The sequence below is a fragment of the Rhinatrema bivittatum genome, chromosome 4 (genome assembly GCF_901001135.1).
Source record: "Rhinatrema bivittatum chromosome 4, aRhiBiv1.1, whole genome shotgun sequence".
NCBI classification, from domain to species: Eukaryota; Metazoa; Chordata; class Amphibia; order Gymnophiona; family Rhinatrematidae; genus Rhinatrema; species Rhinatrema bivittatum.
In genome coordinates this window covers 27,427,973-27,444,856 of record NC_042618.1, presented here as the reverse complement: position 1 = coordinate 27,444,856, position 16,884 = coordinate 27,427,973, and the positions used below count along the sequence as shown (strand labels likewise).

The 16,884-nt window shown below is 45.3% G+C and overlaps 1 protein-coding gene across 3 annotated transcripts in view; it reads left to right on the top strand.

The window, feature by feature from the left end:
- ATG2B (autophagy related 2B) overlaps positions 1 to 16,884 on the top strand; it is a 263,381-nt gene that overhangs the window by 164,170 nt on the left and 82,327 nt on the right. For all 3 annotated transcript variants that reach the window (XM_029597896.1, XM_029597895.1, XM_029597894.1), the window contains exons 28-29: positions 1,292 to 1,462; positions 10,448 to 10,589. In XM_029597896.1, the coding sequence (XP_029453756.1) occupies positions 1,292 to 1,462; positions 10,448 to 10,589 (313 nt within the window). The remainder of the gene's footprint in view (positions 1 to 1,291; positions 1,463 to 10,447; positions 10,590 to 16,884) is intronic.

Here is a 16,884-nt window from a genome sequence, read left to right as displayed (position 1 = left end):
TCTGTCTCCATCTGCTGGAAGGGAGGCATAACCAGCAGTCTGGGCTGATCCGTGGTACTACAGGAACAAAAATTAGCAGGTAAGAACCAATTTTTCTTTGCGCAGTAAAGTACATGCGTGTACTTTTCTAAAAGAGGTACAGAAAGTATGCGACTCCTTGCATTAAAAAAAAAAGTGCAGTACTGAAAAATACACACATACTTTTAGGGCAGAAATATGCAGTATTTTATAAACTGCAGCTCCCGCCACAGTTTTTAAAATACCGATATAACTTTGTGTGCACATACATGCATGTGCCGACTTACACACACAGTTGAAAATTACCCTCTAAATATTAGGGAGGATAATTTCCAAACACAGAGTGCTTTACCTGTGAATGAGGCTTGTTATAAAATTGCCTGCCCGATATGGGAAACTTACATGTCTGTGTCCGGTTTGTGCCTAAGTTTACTTTTATTTATTTATTTTATTTATTTATTTAACTTTTTTATATACCAACATTCAAGACGGTGGTCCCATCATGCTGGTTCACAAGAAACAGGGGTGTAATTATAATAAACTTTACCATTTAAACAATAGTGCAGAAAAGCAGTTACAAATAACAAGGAAAACAATAACTTGGAATGAGAAGGGAAATGAAGATCAGATAGTTATATATATGTATAAATAACATTGTAAGAGGTGGCTATTAACGCTAATGCTAGCGGAGCGTGTTGAAAGAAGGAAGTTAGATGGAATTGGAGTTAGGAAAGGCCTGCGTGAACAGCCATGTCTTGAGTCTTTTCTTGAATGTTGAGATGTTGGGTTCCATTCTAAGATCCGGGGGAATGGACTGACCAGAGGCAGGGATGGAGATGGGTTTGGACTTTCTCACATACTTTTGCATTTTCAAAAGTAGACAAGTACATTTCCCAGAAAATTTAAGTGTACAAATTAGCAAGTGTTACTGTGTTTGGTGGGGGAATTTTCAAAGTAAACATACGTGTGTAAATTTGCTTTGAAAATTAGTGTAACTTATGTGCAGACTTTCTTATGCAGGCTGTTACGGAATGACCTCCAGTATATAGCTTGTATAAAAATAAGTTAATTGAAGTGCCTGCTTTTCTGATTTACAATTAAATGTGACCTAATTTTCAGAAATGCACACTTTTCTATTAATAAATCTATAGAGACAGTTTTATTTTGATTCCCTTTGTACAAGCTATTATCATTTAATCACAACTTTTCAAGTTAGGTGAATAGTTGTATCCTTGTCTTTCTTTCATAATCATTGTCTTTTGCTCCCATCCAGCGTAAGCCCCGCTTTGAATTGCACTGCTCCAGCGATGTGATCCACATCAGAACATGCTCAGACTCTTGCGCTGCCTTAATGAATCTTATCCAGTATATCGCCAGTTATGGTGACCTGCATCCTCCCAGCAGGACAGAAGTTAAGCCTGGAGCCCGCAAGCAGCGAGCAAAGGTACTGAGAACAATTGGAAAGACAAAAGGGTTTTTTTTCCCCCAAGTTCACAAACAGTGCTTACCTGCTAGATTGTGACATAGTTTATCACTGTGGAATTCTGCCATAGTCTGTCTTTTCCCACGTTCCTTTTCATCCAGTTAGACCAGTCCAGATCCATGGGTTATGCCCACCAACCAGCAGATGGAGACGGAGATTAAGAGTCTTGCTGACATCACTGTTTCTAGAGTTCCGTGCTGGCCTCAGTCTGTCCATATTCTCTGTCTCAGCAAAAGGTTGGAGCATCCTGTGCTGTAATCTGAGGTCTGGTTAGGCCGGATGAAGAAGAAACATTTTAGTGACAATGGGAAGCAACTAGGGGGAAAGTTACATACTTCTTCCCTCGTTTGAGCATAATCCTGGACCAGGGGGCTTCCAGTAATCTGAAATAGGATGACTGTTCTGCAATATCATCTCCCCCACCTTCCCTATTCAGAATCCTCCTCCTCCTGCTCTCTAGTAGTGTTTGAAGGAAAAAAAGATGATTTTTTTTGCTGCATTTGTTTGGGATTTTTTTCTGTAGCTAACTAATAAAGTAAAAAAAAAAAAAGTTAATCTGAGTGAGTGCTGGCAGCTACCAGGGCTTTGATCGGGGCAGTTTTTTGGCAGTTGGTGAGTGGTGAAAACTTTTTTTCCTCCGCCCGGGGCCATTTTTCTGGCAGTGAAACGTGTATGATGGCAGCCCCTTCAGAACGCAGGAAGAAGCTCACATTCCGCCCAAGCTGTGCTCTGCACCGGCATTTGGTAGGAGGAGGGATGCTTTGCCATAGGTTTCTAGAAAAGAAGGAAGCAGTGCAGCAAACATGGGTGTCCGTCCATGGGGGCCTGCAGTGGCAGAACAAGTGAGCCAGCCTGCTCCCATTGGAGTGCTTGCTGCTGCAGCAAGAATGGCAGCCATTCTACAACCACGGGCAGGGCTGCTGTATTTACTTCCCACAGGGCAGGAGGTTGCCCTTAATTCCCTTGGAGCTGTGCTTGCTTCTTCTTCTTTTAAAGGGCCAGCATCCTCCTTTTCTCAATGGTTCCCTCTTTCTCCTGGGCCTCAATAGCAATAGAGTTTTTGTGACGTTTATCTCAGGCATTTTGCATGGGTCAGAACTCTGCTCTGGGGGTCCCGAGGTGGATCCTTCTCCACTGGAACTGGAGGTATGGGAAAGAAAAGAGTAAGAAGAGGAGAAGGATTTGGGGGATGAGAAGTCATCTAAATTGGATACTTTATTTATTTATTTAACTTTTTTTATATACCGACATTCGTTAACAACATCACATCGGTTTCCATGTGATACTTCTCTCTTGGACCTGAGGATCTCAAAAGGGAATGACAGCAAAGGGGAGGTAGAGAAAGGAGAGTATCCCCCCGTCATGGAGGATGGTTCTTCCATGGTGAGATTGTTTCACAGAAGTGAACTATTTGGATTAATTTCTAATTCGTTACAAATTCTTAATCTTGCTAAAGAAAAGGTAGAGGAGGGCCCTGAAGCATCAGAGGACTCCATTATGACTAGCTCTTTTCTTTTACACAGATGTGTTAAGAATCTGATTAATTTGGAATGGGAGATGCGGAAGACCAATTATAAGGGCAGACGGGCATTGTCTAAGATGTATCTGCTGGTTTCCCAGGAGAGGGAAAAATTGATATTTCCTAAAGAAGATGTTGCTAAGTGGACTACTATCCCTGTGGAGAGGGAGCGCTGCTCTCAGAGATGCACAGGACAAGAGGATAGAGTCGGTACTTAAGCAGGCCTTTGAAGCCTGCAGGTGGTTGCATGTTGTGTGGTGGCAAGGGCAGGCTTGCGCTGGTCACAGTAAATCCAGAAAAGCTCTTTGGAGGATTCTGGCATTGCCTTGGAAGAAGCAACTCAGATGATGCCAGGAGCAATTCTTTTGGTGCATCCTTCCTTTGAGTTGGTCTGCACTTTGGAAAGGCTGTAGTTGAAGCACGGCATTTACTATGGTTTTGTAATTGATCAGCAGACTAGATTCTAAGAGTAATCTGACCAGGCTTCCCTTCAAAAGGAAGACATTGTTGACGATGACATTGAGAAAAAAGATAAAGCATGGAGTGATGCTAAAGTGCCCAGGCCGCTGGAGGATAAGACATTCCTGTTCATACCCAGATCAGTCCAGATGACTGGGTTTTGCATCCCGACTAGCAGATGGAGACAGAGAAGAAAATCTTTACTGATCCTGTAATACTTAAGAACATAAGAACATTTAGGCACTTAGGTACTTTGGCAGTGTGTCATGTAGTCCCTCAATATTTCTCTGTCTCCAGCAGATGGTAGAGGTGAAAAGCACCTTCAGTCTGAGACTTAAAAAAAAGTTGGATTTGCTCTCGGGCGTGTTAGGACCTGAGAGGGTCCATCCCCTCAGTGTAGTAGGGCAAGCAAGGGGTTGGTAGCCTTGTATGTCTCTGCCCAGAGTCGGTGAGGGTTGAAACCCAGTGGTCCAGGTCCCTCTGTCCCCACAGAGTTCCTCTCGATGGCTCACTGGAGAAGACCAGCAGAGGGAAGTACTGATTTTATTCTTATCTTTGGAGGCTTATTTCAATCGACAAGGAACTCGGAGTCTGACAGTGCCCAGGGAGGCACACTGTCTGTTCTGTTGGACTGTTCTGTTGGACAGAACAGCACTTGAAAATTATGCTGGTGTCTCATGTGGCCGCAGTGGACAACATCTAAGCGGATTATCTCATCCGGAGAATAGGAGCTAGCAGAAGAGGCAATGGCTCTCATTCGCATCAGGTGGGGAATTCCTCAATTAGATTTGATAGCATCGAGAGGAAATGCTAAGGCCCAGCGCTTCTTCAGTCGCAGATGGGAGAGTGGGGCAGAAGGTCTCAATGCCCTGGTTCTCCGGTGGCACCAAGGATTCTTCTGTATGTCTTTCCTCCCTGGCCTCTCGTAGGAAGAGTGCACCAATGCATTGAGATTCACCCGAGGGAAGTGATCTTAGTGACTCCAGAGTGACCGCCTCAGCCATGGTTCATGGACCTGATAAATCTAGCGGTGGATGGGCTTCTAAGGTCCAGGCATCTGACCAGATTGCTCCATCAAGGTCCCATTTTCTTGGATCAGGTGGATCACTTCTGTCTTGTGGCCTGGCTTTCGAGAGGCACAGTTTGCGCTTGAAAGGCTACTTAGAAGAGGTCATTACTACTTTGTTGCAGATTAGGAGACTGATCACATCATTGGCTTATGTCCGGGTGTGGAAAGTGTTTGAGGCATGGTGCCTTGCAGAGGGCTTCAGTGTCTTGCATCTTAGCCTTTTTGCTAGATTGGTGAGTTCACTGACAGGGCCTGGTGACTCAAGGAACTTGGGTCCATCATCCGTTTAGAAATCAGGGAGATGCAGTTGGTGCTTTTCCAGTATGCAATTCTTCTCTGGGACCAAGCAGTCAAATGTTTATTGGACAACACAACTGCAGTAGGGTATATAAACCAAAAGCACTCAAGTTTCAGCCAAAGCAAATTCTCTCTTGGAATGGGTAGAGAAGCACATGAAGGTCATTTTGATGTTGCACATAGCGGGAGTGGACAACATGGAAGCAAATTTTTTCAGGCCTGTGGCCTAGCTTGGCAGGAGAGGTGTTTGGAGTATCAAGGGCTGTGAGTTTGAATCTAGCTTTGGGAAACAGAAAGGGAAGTTGAAAGTGGGTACTAGTCAGACTTTCTTGGAGGAGAAGTCCATTATCTGCTATCTTGGAGGAGAAGTCCATTACCTGCTATTAATTAAGTTGACTTAGAAAATAGCCACTGCTATTACTAGCAATGGTAACATGGAATAGACTTAGTTTTTGGGTACTTGCCAGGTTCTTATGGCCTGAATTGGCCACTGTTGGAAACAGGATGCTGGGCTTGATGGACCCTTGATCTGACCCAGTATGGCATGTTCTTATGACTCCAGGGAATGGACCCTTTCACATATGCCTTTTCTCCGATAAAGGATCATTGGGGAGATACAGTGATGGACTTAATGACATCCAACAAGATCACAAAAGTGGAAAGGTTTATCAGCAGAAGAAGAGAAGAGTTCATCAGATTTTGATGCGTTGGTTCAGAACTGGCCACTGGTAGGCCTGCTGTATGTGTTCCCCCTTGGCCTCTGATGAGCAGAGCAATTCAGAAGATTCCCAGACATCAAGAACCCTAAGGTCCCAAAACAAAGGACTATTAACTGTACCTACAATCCGGAGCACACACCTGACACAGATAAGAGATCACGTGTTCTCCATAGCAGGACCTAAACTGTGGAACTCACGAACAGAGACAATACGTCTGATCCCAGAAAGAAAAATATTCAAATGTGAACTAAAAACTTGGCTTTTTAAAAATGCTTATAATATATCTTAAATTCTATAAGAATGCTATGTCAACAAGATCTTATATCTACATTTAAATTCTATCTGAATGCAGAGTTAACAAGAACAAAAAAACCCATCAATTAATGAGAGAACAAAGTAACTCATGACAATTTCCCTACAACCATGTAAATTACTAAATAGAATACCTATCCTACTAACCTATTGTCCCCATCCTCAGTTGAAATGTATAAGGACATCACCCTAGATTCATATGACCCGCTTTAGCTCTTCCAATGTATATATCATATTCCAAAATATATTTTACAGTAGTATGTATTATACCAACATTTGTTACACCATAATATGTAATGACTTAAAGGACGATTGTTACTTTTGTAAACCGTTGTGATCTTCACTTGGAAAGACGGTATATAAAATAACTAAATAAAATAATAAATACAAATCTTGTGAGTTTGTAGCTCCCAACTGGCCATGATGGCCTTAGTATGCAAATCTAGTTAAGTTACTAGATAGGAAGTAGTTACCATTACCTCAGGTCAAGGGCTTCTTGTTCAAGGATCCAATGTACATGATGATTCAGTTTGATTTTGTCTTACAGATTGGCCCTTGAGAGGTCTTGTTTGTTTAAGAAGGGATATTCTCAGGAGATGGTTCATACTCTTTGCCATCTATGAAGAGTTCTACTTCTTTAGCATATGTAAGAGTAGAGTGAGTTTTTGAAGGTTGTTATGCTGATTAGAGGATTTCAGATAGGAACGTTTTATTGCCCAGAATCCTGCAATCTTTACAGGAAGGCCTAGATAGAAACATAGAAATGACGGCAGAAAAGACCAAGTGGTCCATCCAGTCTGCCCAGCAAGCTTATGGTATCATCTGCCACGCCATACAGGTCATCCCCATAATGATAGCAACTTCCGTGCCATACAGGTTGCCCCCATACTTAGTTTCCCAAACCGTCAAAGTCAGGACCCTTGTTGGTTGCTGTCTGAGTCCAGTTCCCCATTACCTCTTGCCATTGAAGCAGAGAGCAATGTTGGAATTGCATCAAATGTATCAGGCTTATTGGTTTAGAGTAGTAACAGCTGTGTCTGCAAGTTACCTCCATGCTTATTTGTTTTCCCAGACCATAAAATTCAATGTCTTTGGGTGCTGTCTGAATCTAATTCCCCTTTTCCTTTTTTCTCCCTGATGTTAAAGCACAGAGCAATAATGGAGTTGCATCTACAGTATGAAGGCTTATTGATTAAGGGTAGTAACCACTACACCATCAAGTTATCCCCATGCACTCTTTTCTTCTTTTACATCCTCTAGCCTTTATGGATCCACAGTGTTTATCCCATGCCTCTTTGAAATCTATCTTCATTTTTCTCTTCACCACCACCTCCGGAAGGGCAATCCAAGCATTCACCACCCTCTCTGTGAAGAAATATTTCCTGACATTGGTTCTGAGTTGTCCTCCTTGGAGTTTTATTATGTGACCCCTAATTCTACTAATTTCTTTCCAGTGTAGAAGGTTTGTCGATTGTGCATCATTAAAACCTTTCAAATATCTGAAAGTCTATATCATATCTCCCCTGCACCTCCTCTCCTCCAGGGTATACATATTTAGGTCCTTCAACTTCTCCTCATAAGTCATTTGATGGAGACTCTCCACCATTTTTGTCACCCTTCTCTGAACCGCTTTCGAGATACAATCTCCAGAACTGAACATAGTACTCCAGGTGAGGCCTCACCAAGGAGCTGTACAAAGGGATTATCACCTCCTTTTTCTTACTGCTTATTCCTCTCTCTATGCAGCTCAGAATTCTTCTGGCTTTAGCTATCACTTTGTCACATTGCTTCACCATCTTCAGATCGCTAGAAACTATCACCCCAAGGTCCCTCTCTTGCTCAAAGCCCTCACCCCCCCATCATACAGTTCTTTTGGATTACCACACCCCAGATGCATGACTCTGCACTTCTTGGTATTGAATTCCAGTTGCCTTATCTTCGACCACTGTTCAAGCTTCCTTAAATCACATCTCATTCTCTTTACTCCTTCCGACATGTCCACTCTGTTGCAGATCTCGGTATCATCTGCAAACAGACAAACTTTACCTTCTATCCCTTCTGCAGTGTTGCTCACAAAGATAGTGAACTGGACTGGTTCCAACACCGATCCTTGTGGCACTCCGCTTAACACCATTCTCTGTTCAGAGTAGGTTCCATTTACCATCACACGCTGTCTTCTCTCCATCAACCAGTTTGTAATCCATACCACCACCTTGCTGCTCACTCCCAAGGAGTGTTGCTAAACGTTTTGAAGGTATAGGTAGCGGCGCTTGCATGTTTTAGGGTTTGGGTTTTGGGTGGACCCCTTTCCTCCTATCTAGATGTGTCTTGCTTTCTTAAAGTGGTAAAATGTATTACCTCTGGTAAGGGATCCAGTTTCTTCTTAGTTTTAACCTATTTGACTGGTCTATCCTTTGAGCCATTGAAGGGGATTTCTGATAAGCTACTCACTCTAAGAACATAAGAACATAAGAAAATGCCATACTGGGTCAGACCAAGGGTCCATCAAGCCCAGCATCCTGTTTCCAACAGTGGCCAATCCAGGCCATAAGAACCTGGCAAGTACCCAAAAACTAAGTCTATTCCATGTAACCATTGCTAATGGCAGTGGCTATTCTCTAAGTGAACTTAATAGCAGGTAATGGACTTCTCCTCCAAGAACTTATCCAATCCTTTTTTAAATATGTATTCTTATGTACTCTTAAATATGTACTCTTAAATATGTATTCCTATAAAAAAATCATTTTTGCAAAAACAAAACAAAAAAACCCACTGTGCTCCTGACAGCCATATGTTCAGCAAGTCAAATGTCATAATTACAAGCATTTTCTTACAGGAAGCCCTTTTTGATTCACAATCAATATGCTGAAGATTCACATAGTCCTTTCCTTTCTTCCAAAGTTGGTTTAGACCTTTCATCTTAATCAGATGGTGTGTCTTCCACCCTTCAATAGGAAGTCAAACAGAGAAGAGTATTCTCAACTTCATTGTTTGGATGTAAGGAGAATTCTCATCCATTACTTGAATTTCACAAATAGTTTCACAAAATCTGATCATTTTTTGTGGTGTTTGGAGGGCATAAGAAGGGGGTTGCTGCTTCTAAGGCCACCATAGCGCATTGGATCAAGGACATCTTTGGAGCGGCCTACATAGATAAGGGACTTTTATTACCCAAGAATGTGAGGGCGCACTCCACTAGAGTACAGGCAGTTTCATGAGCAGAGCTTAGCTTCATTTTGCCAACAGAAAGTTTGTAAAGCAGCAACTTAGTCATCTTTACATACCTTCTCAAATCATTATCAGGGAAGAAGTATCTTTTGGTTCTGAAATTTTGAGAGCAGGTTTGTAAGTATCCTGCAAACTTTAGAAGTAGCTTTGGTCATCCCATGTGACTGGACCGGTCTGGTTGGATGAAGAGAGAGGAGAAATTTGTTCTTTCTTAATAATTTCCTTTCCTTGACTTCAGGATCCTCCCTATTCTGCAAAATGGGATTATCCGCTAGTGTATGAAGTAAATTTGGAGGAGTCACCCTTTCTCAGTGGTATGTTTAAAAAAAATAATTTGATTCTTTTCTGATAATTGTTCGTTTCTGGTTAATCAATTGGCATTCTTTTGGAAGCCCCCTGGACTTGGGGGGAGGGAAAGTTAATGAATTTTCTTAGCTTTTTCAGAGTATACTGGCTGGCTAAGGTCGGCACGGGACCCTATAAGGAGTGACATCAGCAAGCCTTTTAGTCTGTCTCCATCTGCTGGTTGGTGGGCTTAACCCATGTGTCTGGACTGGTTTGCCTGGAAAGGAAAGGAAATAATCAGGTAAGAACAAATTTCTCCATTCAATTTTAATATAATCGTCAAACTATTAGCTTTTCATGGGTGTGTTTCTTCACTGATGAATGAGCAAAGATGGGAAATGTATTCTGCAGATTATAGTGTCTGAGGCAGTTGGAACAATGCCTTTTATTTATTTAAATTTAATATACCACTTGTAATACAGGTTACCAGGTCTACTGAAGGCCTTGCTGACAAGAATCCCTTGTGCTATCATTACACACTTAGATTCGGATAGTCAGATTGGTAGCGAATGGCCATCCGCTTGATTAACTTGCTTTACAAGTGGTATATTAAATTTAAATAAATAAAAGGCACTGTTCCAACTGCCTCAGACACTATAATCTGCGGAATACATTTCCCATCTTTGCTCATTCATCAGTGAAGAAACACAGCCATGAAAAGCTAATAGTTTGACGATTATATTAAAATTGAATGGCCATATGCTTGATTAACTTGCTTTATTGTCCAAAGCAAATTCAGTGAAATTTAGATATCTTGCTGCCACAGTTTTGTTTAATTGGACCCTTGAATGTAATTTTTTAGAATAAGCTGCACTGTATACGATGCCAGCTTTTCAAACAGGAGGATCTAGAATGCACTGGACTGCCCACAAATAGCCGTCAGTTTATAGTGGACAGCACTGTGTGGCCCCATACAGGGATCCTGCTTGCGCAAACTTACTACAGTAAGCTTTCTTTTGAGACTGAGACATTCCATCTGAATCTCGTTTATGTTCCAGGCCGATGCCTCTGGTAGAGCCTCATCCCAAGGTCCTCTCCTGGCCGAGGCCGAGCAGCAGATTTTACGAGATTTAATGAGCGATGCCATGGAAGAAACAGATCTTCTTCAAACTGCCTCTCCTATAAAACCACAGATTAATGGTATGGAAAATCCAGAAAATGTTCATTTGGCTGAAATACTCTTAACACTCAAAGGGTAATTTTATAACAGCCTGCATAAGAAAGTTGGCAATTCATGCATAAGTTTTTCACCAATTCTCAGAGCAAATGGATGAAAATTATCTCACCAAAACTACCTGCGTTGGAAGTTTTTGAGATGCGTACTTTAGAAAACCCAAAAGTATGCATGCAAGTCCCATCCCCTCCCTAGCTCTGCGCCCAGGAACATCTCCGCTGTGTCTGGGTAAACACGCACGCATGCAGGCTATATTTGAATAAGTTTACTCACATATCAGACTGGCATTTTTATAAGAAGCCATTTCCACGGGTGAAGTACTATTTTATATCTGAATATTTAAAATGAGTTTGCTCTTGAAGTTCTCATGTATGCTGATGCTAATTTTTACATAAAAATAAAGTAAGCTTTAGGTTGGCATTAGGCCCATTGGTAGGGATCAGTTTCATCAGAGAGCTGAGAGACAAAGAGCCAGTTTCTCTTGTTCTTTCCTTTTTAATCCTGAAGGTGTAAGCATTCGCTCTGTGCTTTTCAATGCTGCTATAAAAGAGGCCTTCTGTTTCCTATGGCAGTCCAAGGAAAGATTCTGTAGCAAGAGTTACAAAATTTAGCAGCACTGTTCTCCTAGGACAAGCAGGATTTTATTTATTTGTTTGTTTGTTTGTTTATTTAGATTTATATTCCACTTTTTGCACTTTTTTCCAGCGCGGCACAGAAAACTTATGTCAATGTTTCTGGAACTTTGACTATTCATACTGAGCATACCCAGCATGCCCTATTCCAAGCATCCACGCGGGGTCCCACTTTAGTCTCTTTGTTTCCGCAGAGCCTTCGCCTCGCGATTTAAGTAAGCTTGTGGCTTTTCTTTCAGAAATTGCCTGGAAAACTTTTTCCCCACGTCTTTTCAGGTTTTTTTCATGTACTCACCAATGCCAGGTGCCTCTCAGTTCACCCCTAGTCTCCTCAGTCAGGTTTTTCGGCAATTCAGTAAGATTTATTTTGCTTCCGTTCCCTCACTGTGGGGTAGATTTTCAGCGCCCTGCTCGCCTAAATCCGCCCAAAACCGGGCGGATTTAGGCGAGCAGGGCCCTGCGCGCCGGTAAGCCTATTTTACATAGGCCTACCGGCGCGCGCAGACCCCGGGACTCGCGTACGTCCCGGGGTTTTCGGAGGGGGGCGTGTCGGGGGCGTGTCGGGGGGCGGGCCCGGTCGACGCGGCGTTTCGGGGGCGTGTCGGCCGCGTTTTGGGGGCGGGTACGGGGCGTGGCTACGGCCCGGGGCGTGGCCGCGCCCTCCGTACCCGCCCCCAGGTCGCGGCCCGGCGCGCAGCAGGCCCGCTGGCGCGCGGGGATTTACGTCTCCCTCCGGGAGGCGTAAATCCCCCGACAACGGTAAGGGGGGGGTGTAGACAGGGCCGGGTGGGTGGGTTAGGTAGGGGAAGGGAGGGTAAGGTGAGGGGAGGGCAAAGGAAAGTTCCCTCCGAGGCCGCTCCGATTTCGGAGCGGCCTTGGAGGGAACGGGGGGAGGCAGCGCGGCTCGGCGCGCGCAGGCTATACAAAATCGATAGCCTTACGCGGCGCGTATCTACTAAAATCCAGCGTACTTTTGCTTGAGTCTGATGCGCAAGCAAAAGTAGGCTGTTCGCGCGCCTCTTAAAATCTACCCCTGTGACGGCAGTGTCTTGGTGCACAATGTGAGCCCAGATGTCCTCCATGGGACGTCGCACTCGATTCAACAAGATGGAGAAGCTCTTCGAGATGAGGAAGTCCGAGCCATCGATATCAGTATTGGCGGCATCGGCACCGATGAACATTGGAGCCACACTGATGGACACCAAGCCATTGATATTGGTGGGTCTGTCGGCTCCGTCGATGCCGTCGGTGGGTAGGGGCGCCAGGGACCAGCCCTTGTTGGTCTCTTCCAGATCAACGACATTGGGTTCATTGTCATCAACCTCAGCACTGGGGAAAGCCCGGGCCGAGCATCGAGGGAAGCTGAGGAAACATCGGCACCGGTCACCTTCGATGCACAGTGCCAGGTTTGGGAAGGCGCTGGCTCTTGCCATGATGCCCCTGAAGTGATCCTGCAGCGAGGAGTGCTCATTCTCCATCGATGCCGGGGGTCTGTGACGGTCTTCACCGATCCTGGTGCCAATCACCAGTCTACTTTGGGGATCCGAGGAAGATCTGGCCACCCCTCCTGCCTCCCAGTCTGTTTTAGCATCGGCAATTTTCGGGGAGTTGGAGTGCAGAGTTTTCAGCTGGCGGTGGAGCAGGTGTTGCAGGGTGCCAAACCCATGGTACAGACGGTATCAGTGCCTGGCCCCACCCTGCTGGAACCACTGCTGGAACGGCTCAGTGTGTTACCGACCTAGTTGTCGGCTGTTCCCGGGAGGCCATCGATGCCCAATGGGGTGCCAGTGCTTCTCCTGACCAATACAGTGCTCGTTGTTTATTCCTCCTAAGAGGAAGCTCCAGCGAGGCTTGCAGGGACACCGAGGCCTGCACTGCCGAGGCTGGCACCAGTGCCATCGGTTCCTGGGCCTCTGGACGAGGGCCGAGCACTTAGGGCCCCATCCCTGTGGACTACAGTGAGGATGAACCCCTGGAGGGACGGCACTGCAGAATCCTCCTCTAAGGACTCAGGGGGTCTCCCTTCAGAACTGTCTCCTCCAGACAAGCTAAGGAGGTCTCCTCTGGAGGACTTGACCTTCACAGGTTTTGTACGGGCGATGGCTGAGGCCATCCCTTTTCAGTTAATGATGGAGAAGGATGCCAAACACAAGAAGCTGGAAATCCTCCAGTTCGTGGAGGCTCCTAAAGAGATTGTGATGGTCCCGGTGCACAAGATCTTTAAGGAGTTGCTGCTGAGGATCTGGAAACAACCCCTCACAGTGCCTCCCATCAACAGGAAGGCAAATGCGGTTTACCTCGTCCAACAGGCTACCGGATTCGAGAAGCGTCAGCTGTCACACCAATCGGTAGTGGTTGAATCCGCTCTCAAAAAGGCCAAGTGCTTTCGGACCCACGCCTCAGCACCCCCAGGCAAGGATCATAGAGCGATGGACGCTCTTGGGAGGAAAGTGTTCCAAGGGGCCATGCTCATTGCCTGAATCACCTCTTACCAGCTCTACTTGAGCCAATTCTCACACAACCTCTGGAAGCAGGTGCAAGAAGTGGCCGAGTGGCTGCCTTAACAGCAACAAGACTCCTCCTTATCACTGGTGCATCAGGGTCTGGAGTGTGGTAAACATGAGATTCGTTCAACCTACGATGTTTTCGAGACAGCATCAAGAGTCTCTTCAGTGGGAATCAGCACCCGCAGAATGGCATGGCTGTGGGCCCTGGCTCTCTGACCAGAGGTACAGGAAAGACTCATTGACTTGCCGTGCACAGGAGATAATCTCTTCAGAGATAAGGTGAGGGATGCAGTGGTCCAGCTTCGGGACCACCATGAGACCATCCACCCGCCCTTCACCAGCATTTCAGACCCTCCCTACTTCAGCCAGGAGGTCTGTGAGGCAGGGACAGAGGAGATCTTTCTACCGCCAGAGAAGTACTGTCCTCCGGCCCCCTCACTCCCATTCACAGATGGTGAGCTCCCGTGGCTGTCCCAAGTTTGAGAGCTCCCAAGCCCCAGCCAAATCCTGGGATGGGGTTTTGACTGGATCATAGGGAGCATGAGCCAGCCACCTGTACCCAAAATGCTGGCCCACCCAGTGGGGGGGCAGGCTATGGTTCTTTGCGGATCGGTGGCCCAGTATAATCAGTGGGTTCTGTCCATCATCTGTCAAGGGTACCAATTGAACCTATTGGGGGTCCCGCCAAATTGCCCTCCGTGCTCATTTTGGGGGCAATAGTGCATCAGGAGAACTAGGAGTCAGTAGAACTAGGGGTCACGATTTGAAGCTCCAGGGAGGAAGACTCAGAACCAATGTCAGGAAGTATTTCTTCACGGAGAGGGTGGTGGATGCCTGGAATGCCCTTCCGGAGGAAGTGGTGAAGTCTAAAACTGTGAAGGATTTCAAAGGGGCATGGGATAAACACTGTGGATCCATAAAGGCTAGAAGATGGGAATGAAGAGAAGAACCATGGGGGTGGATTACTGAAGAGGAAGCTACTACCTGTTAATTACTACCCTTACTCAAAAAGCCTTCACACAGTTAATGCAACTCCAACATTGCTCTCTGCTTCAATGGCAAGGGGAAATGTGGAAAAGAGGATTTGCATTCAGATAACAACCAACAAGGACTGAACTTCACAATCTGGGTAAACAAATAAATGTGGGGTAGCTTGCTTATTATGGCGGTTACTACCCTAAACCAATTAAGCCTGATACATCACTTTGAATGCATATACAGCGTTGCTCTCTGCTTCAATGGCAGGGGGAAATGTGGAAAAGAGGATTTGCATTCAGACAACATCCAACAAGGCATTGATCTGTGCAGTCTGGGTAAACAAGCATCGGGGTAACTTGCTTGATGCGGCGGTTACTACCCTTAATCATTAAGCCTTATGCTCACCGTTGATGCAACTCCAACATTACTCTCTGCATCAATGGCAGGGGGTGGCAGGAAATTTGAATCAAAGAGTAACCAACAAAGGCCCTGAACTTGGTGGTTAGTGAAACAGATAAGTATGGGAAAATAAGTGAGGGAGCTTGCTGGACAGACTGTATGGGCCAATTGGTCTTTTTTTGCCGTCATTTCTATGTTTATATGTATAGGAGGTACTATTAATGGGAGCGCTTTGCCCACTTAACGGCCAGAGCGATCTTACTTGTTCCATCAAGGCAAAGAGAGCAGAGATTCTACTCCCAGTACTTCCTGATTCCAAAGAGAACAGGGGGACTCCGTCTCATCCTAGACCTAAGGGCTTTTAACAAAAAAGCAAAGTTCAAGATGGATGGTTTCCCTGGGCATCCTGATTCCCCTCCTGTAAAAAGGGGACTGGCTATACTCCCTCAATTTTAAGGATGCATACCCTCACATCGGGATCTTCCCAGATCACAGAAAGTATCTCTGATTTGTGGTGTGAAAACAGCACTTCCAGTGTTGAGTGTTGCCGTTCGGGCTAGCTTCGGCCTCACGTGTATTCATAAAATGTCTAGCTGGGTGGAGGCGCACCTCCGCAGACTGGGAGTGCATGTTTTCCCTTTCTTGGATGATTGGTTGTCAAGAGCACCTCTCAGGCAGAGGCCAATCGGTCCTTGTGCTTGACCATCCGGATGTTGGAGTCACTAGGGTTTGTTAACAACTATCCAAAGTCCCATCTCAGCCTGTCACCTCAATTGGACTTCATAGGAGCCCTGCTAAACACAGCTCAGGCTAGAGCCTTCCAGCTGCATTCCAGCACCTTGGTATCCATAGCAGCGGTGATTCAACAGAGCCAGCAGGTTTCAGCTCAGCATATATTGAGGCTGTTGGACCATATGGCTGCAACTGTCCATGTTACTCCCTTAAAAAAACAAGAAAGGAAGCGATCTATAAAAGCCGTAAAGGAGTCAACAAAAGAGATAGATGCCGAATGTCCTTTATCATACCAACAAGAGTGGAGACTACATATCCGTATAGTTACAAAACGACATACATTGACTGGTGTTGTTTCACCTTCAAACAGAACAATATATGTATGTTCAGATCTTGAACAAGTCAGCCCCTGAGGCAGCTACTTGAGGAGTGGCGAAACTCGGCCTGAGTCGGGCACTTTTTGCATCTCCACTACAATAAATGATTTTAAAGGACATTCGGCATCTATCTATTTTATTATTTATTTATTTAGATTTATATTCCAATTTTCACACTACTTCAAAGTGGATCACATTCAGGTACTGTAGGTATTTTTCCCTTTCCCCAGAGGGTTTACAATCTAAGTTTGTACCTGAGGCAATGGAGTGACTTCCCAAGGTCACAAGGAGCAACAGCGGGACTCAAACCCTGGTCTCCTGGTTCGTATCCCACTGCTCTAACCACTAGGCTACTCCTCCACTCCCAAATGTTGACATGTTACTCCCTTGGCACGCTTACACATGCACAGAGCCCAATAGACCCTGAGGTTGCAGTGGCGCCAAGCCACACAGAGCCTCCAGGCTCGCATCCGAGTCATTCTGTCTCTCTGAGACTCTTTGTCCTGGTGGCCGGTTCTCTCGAATTTGGAACTGGGAATATCTTTCCAAAATCCCCCTACCTAAATTATTCTAGCCATGGATGCATCCACCCTGGGGTGGGGAGCTCATGTAGAGGGGTTTTGCACCCAAGGCCTA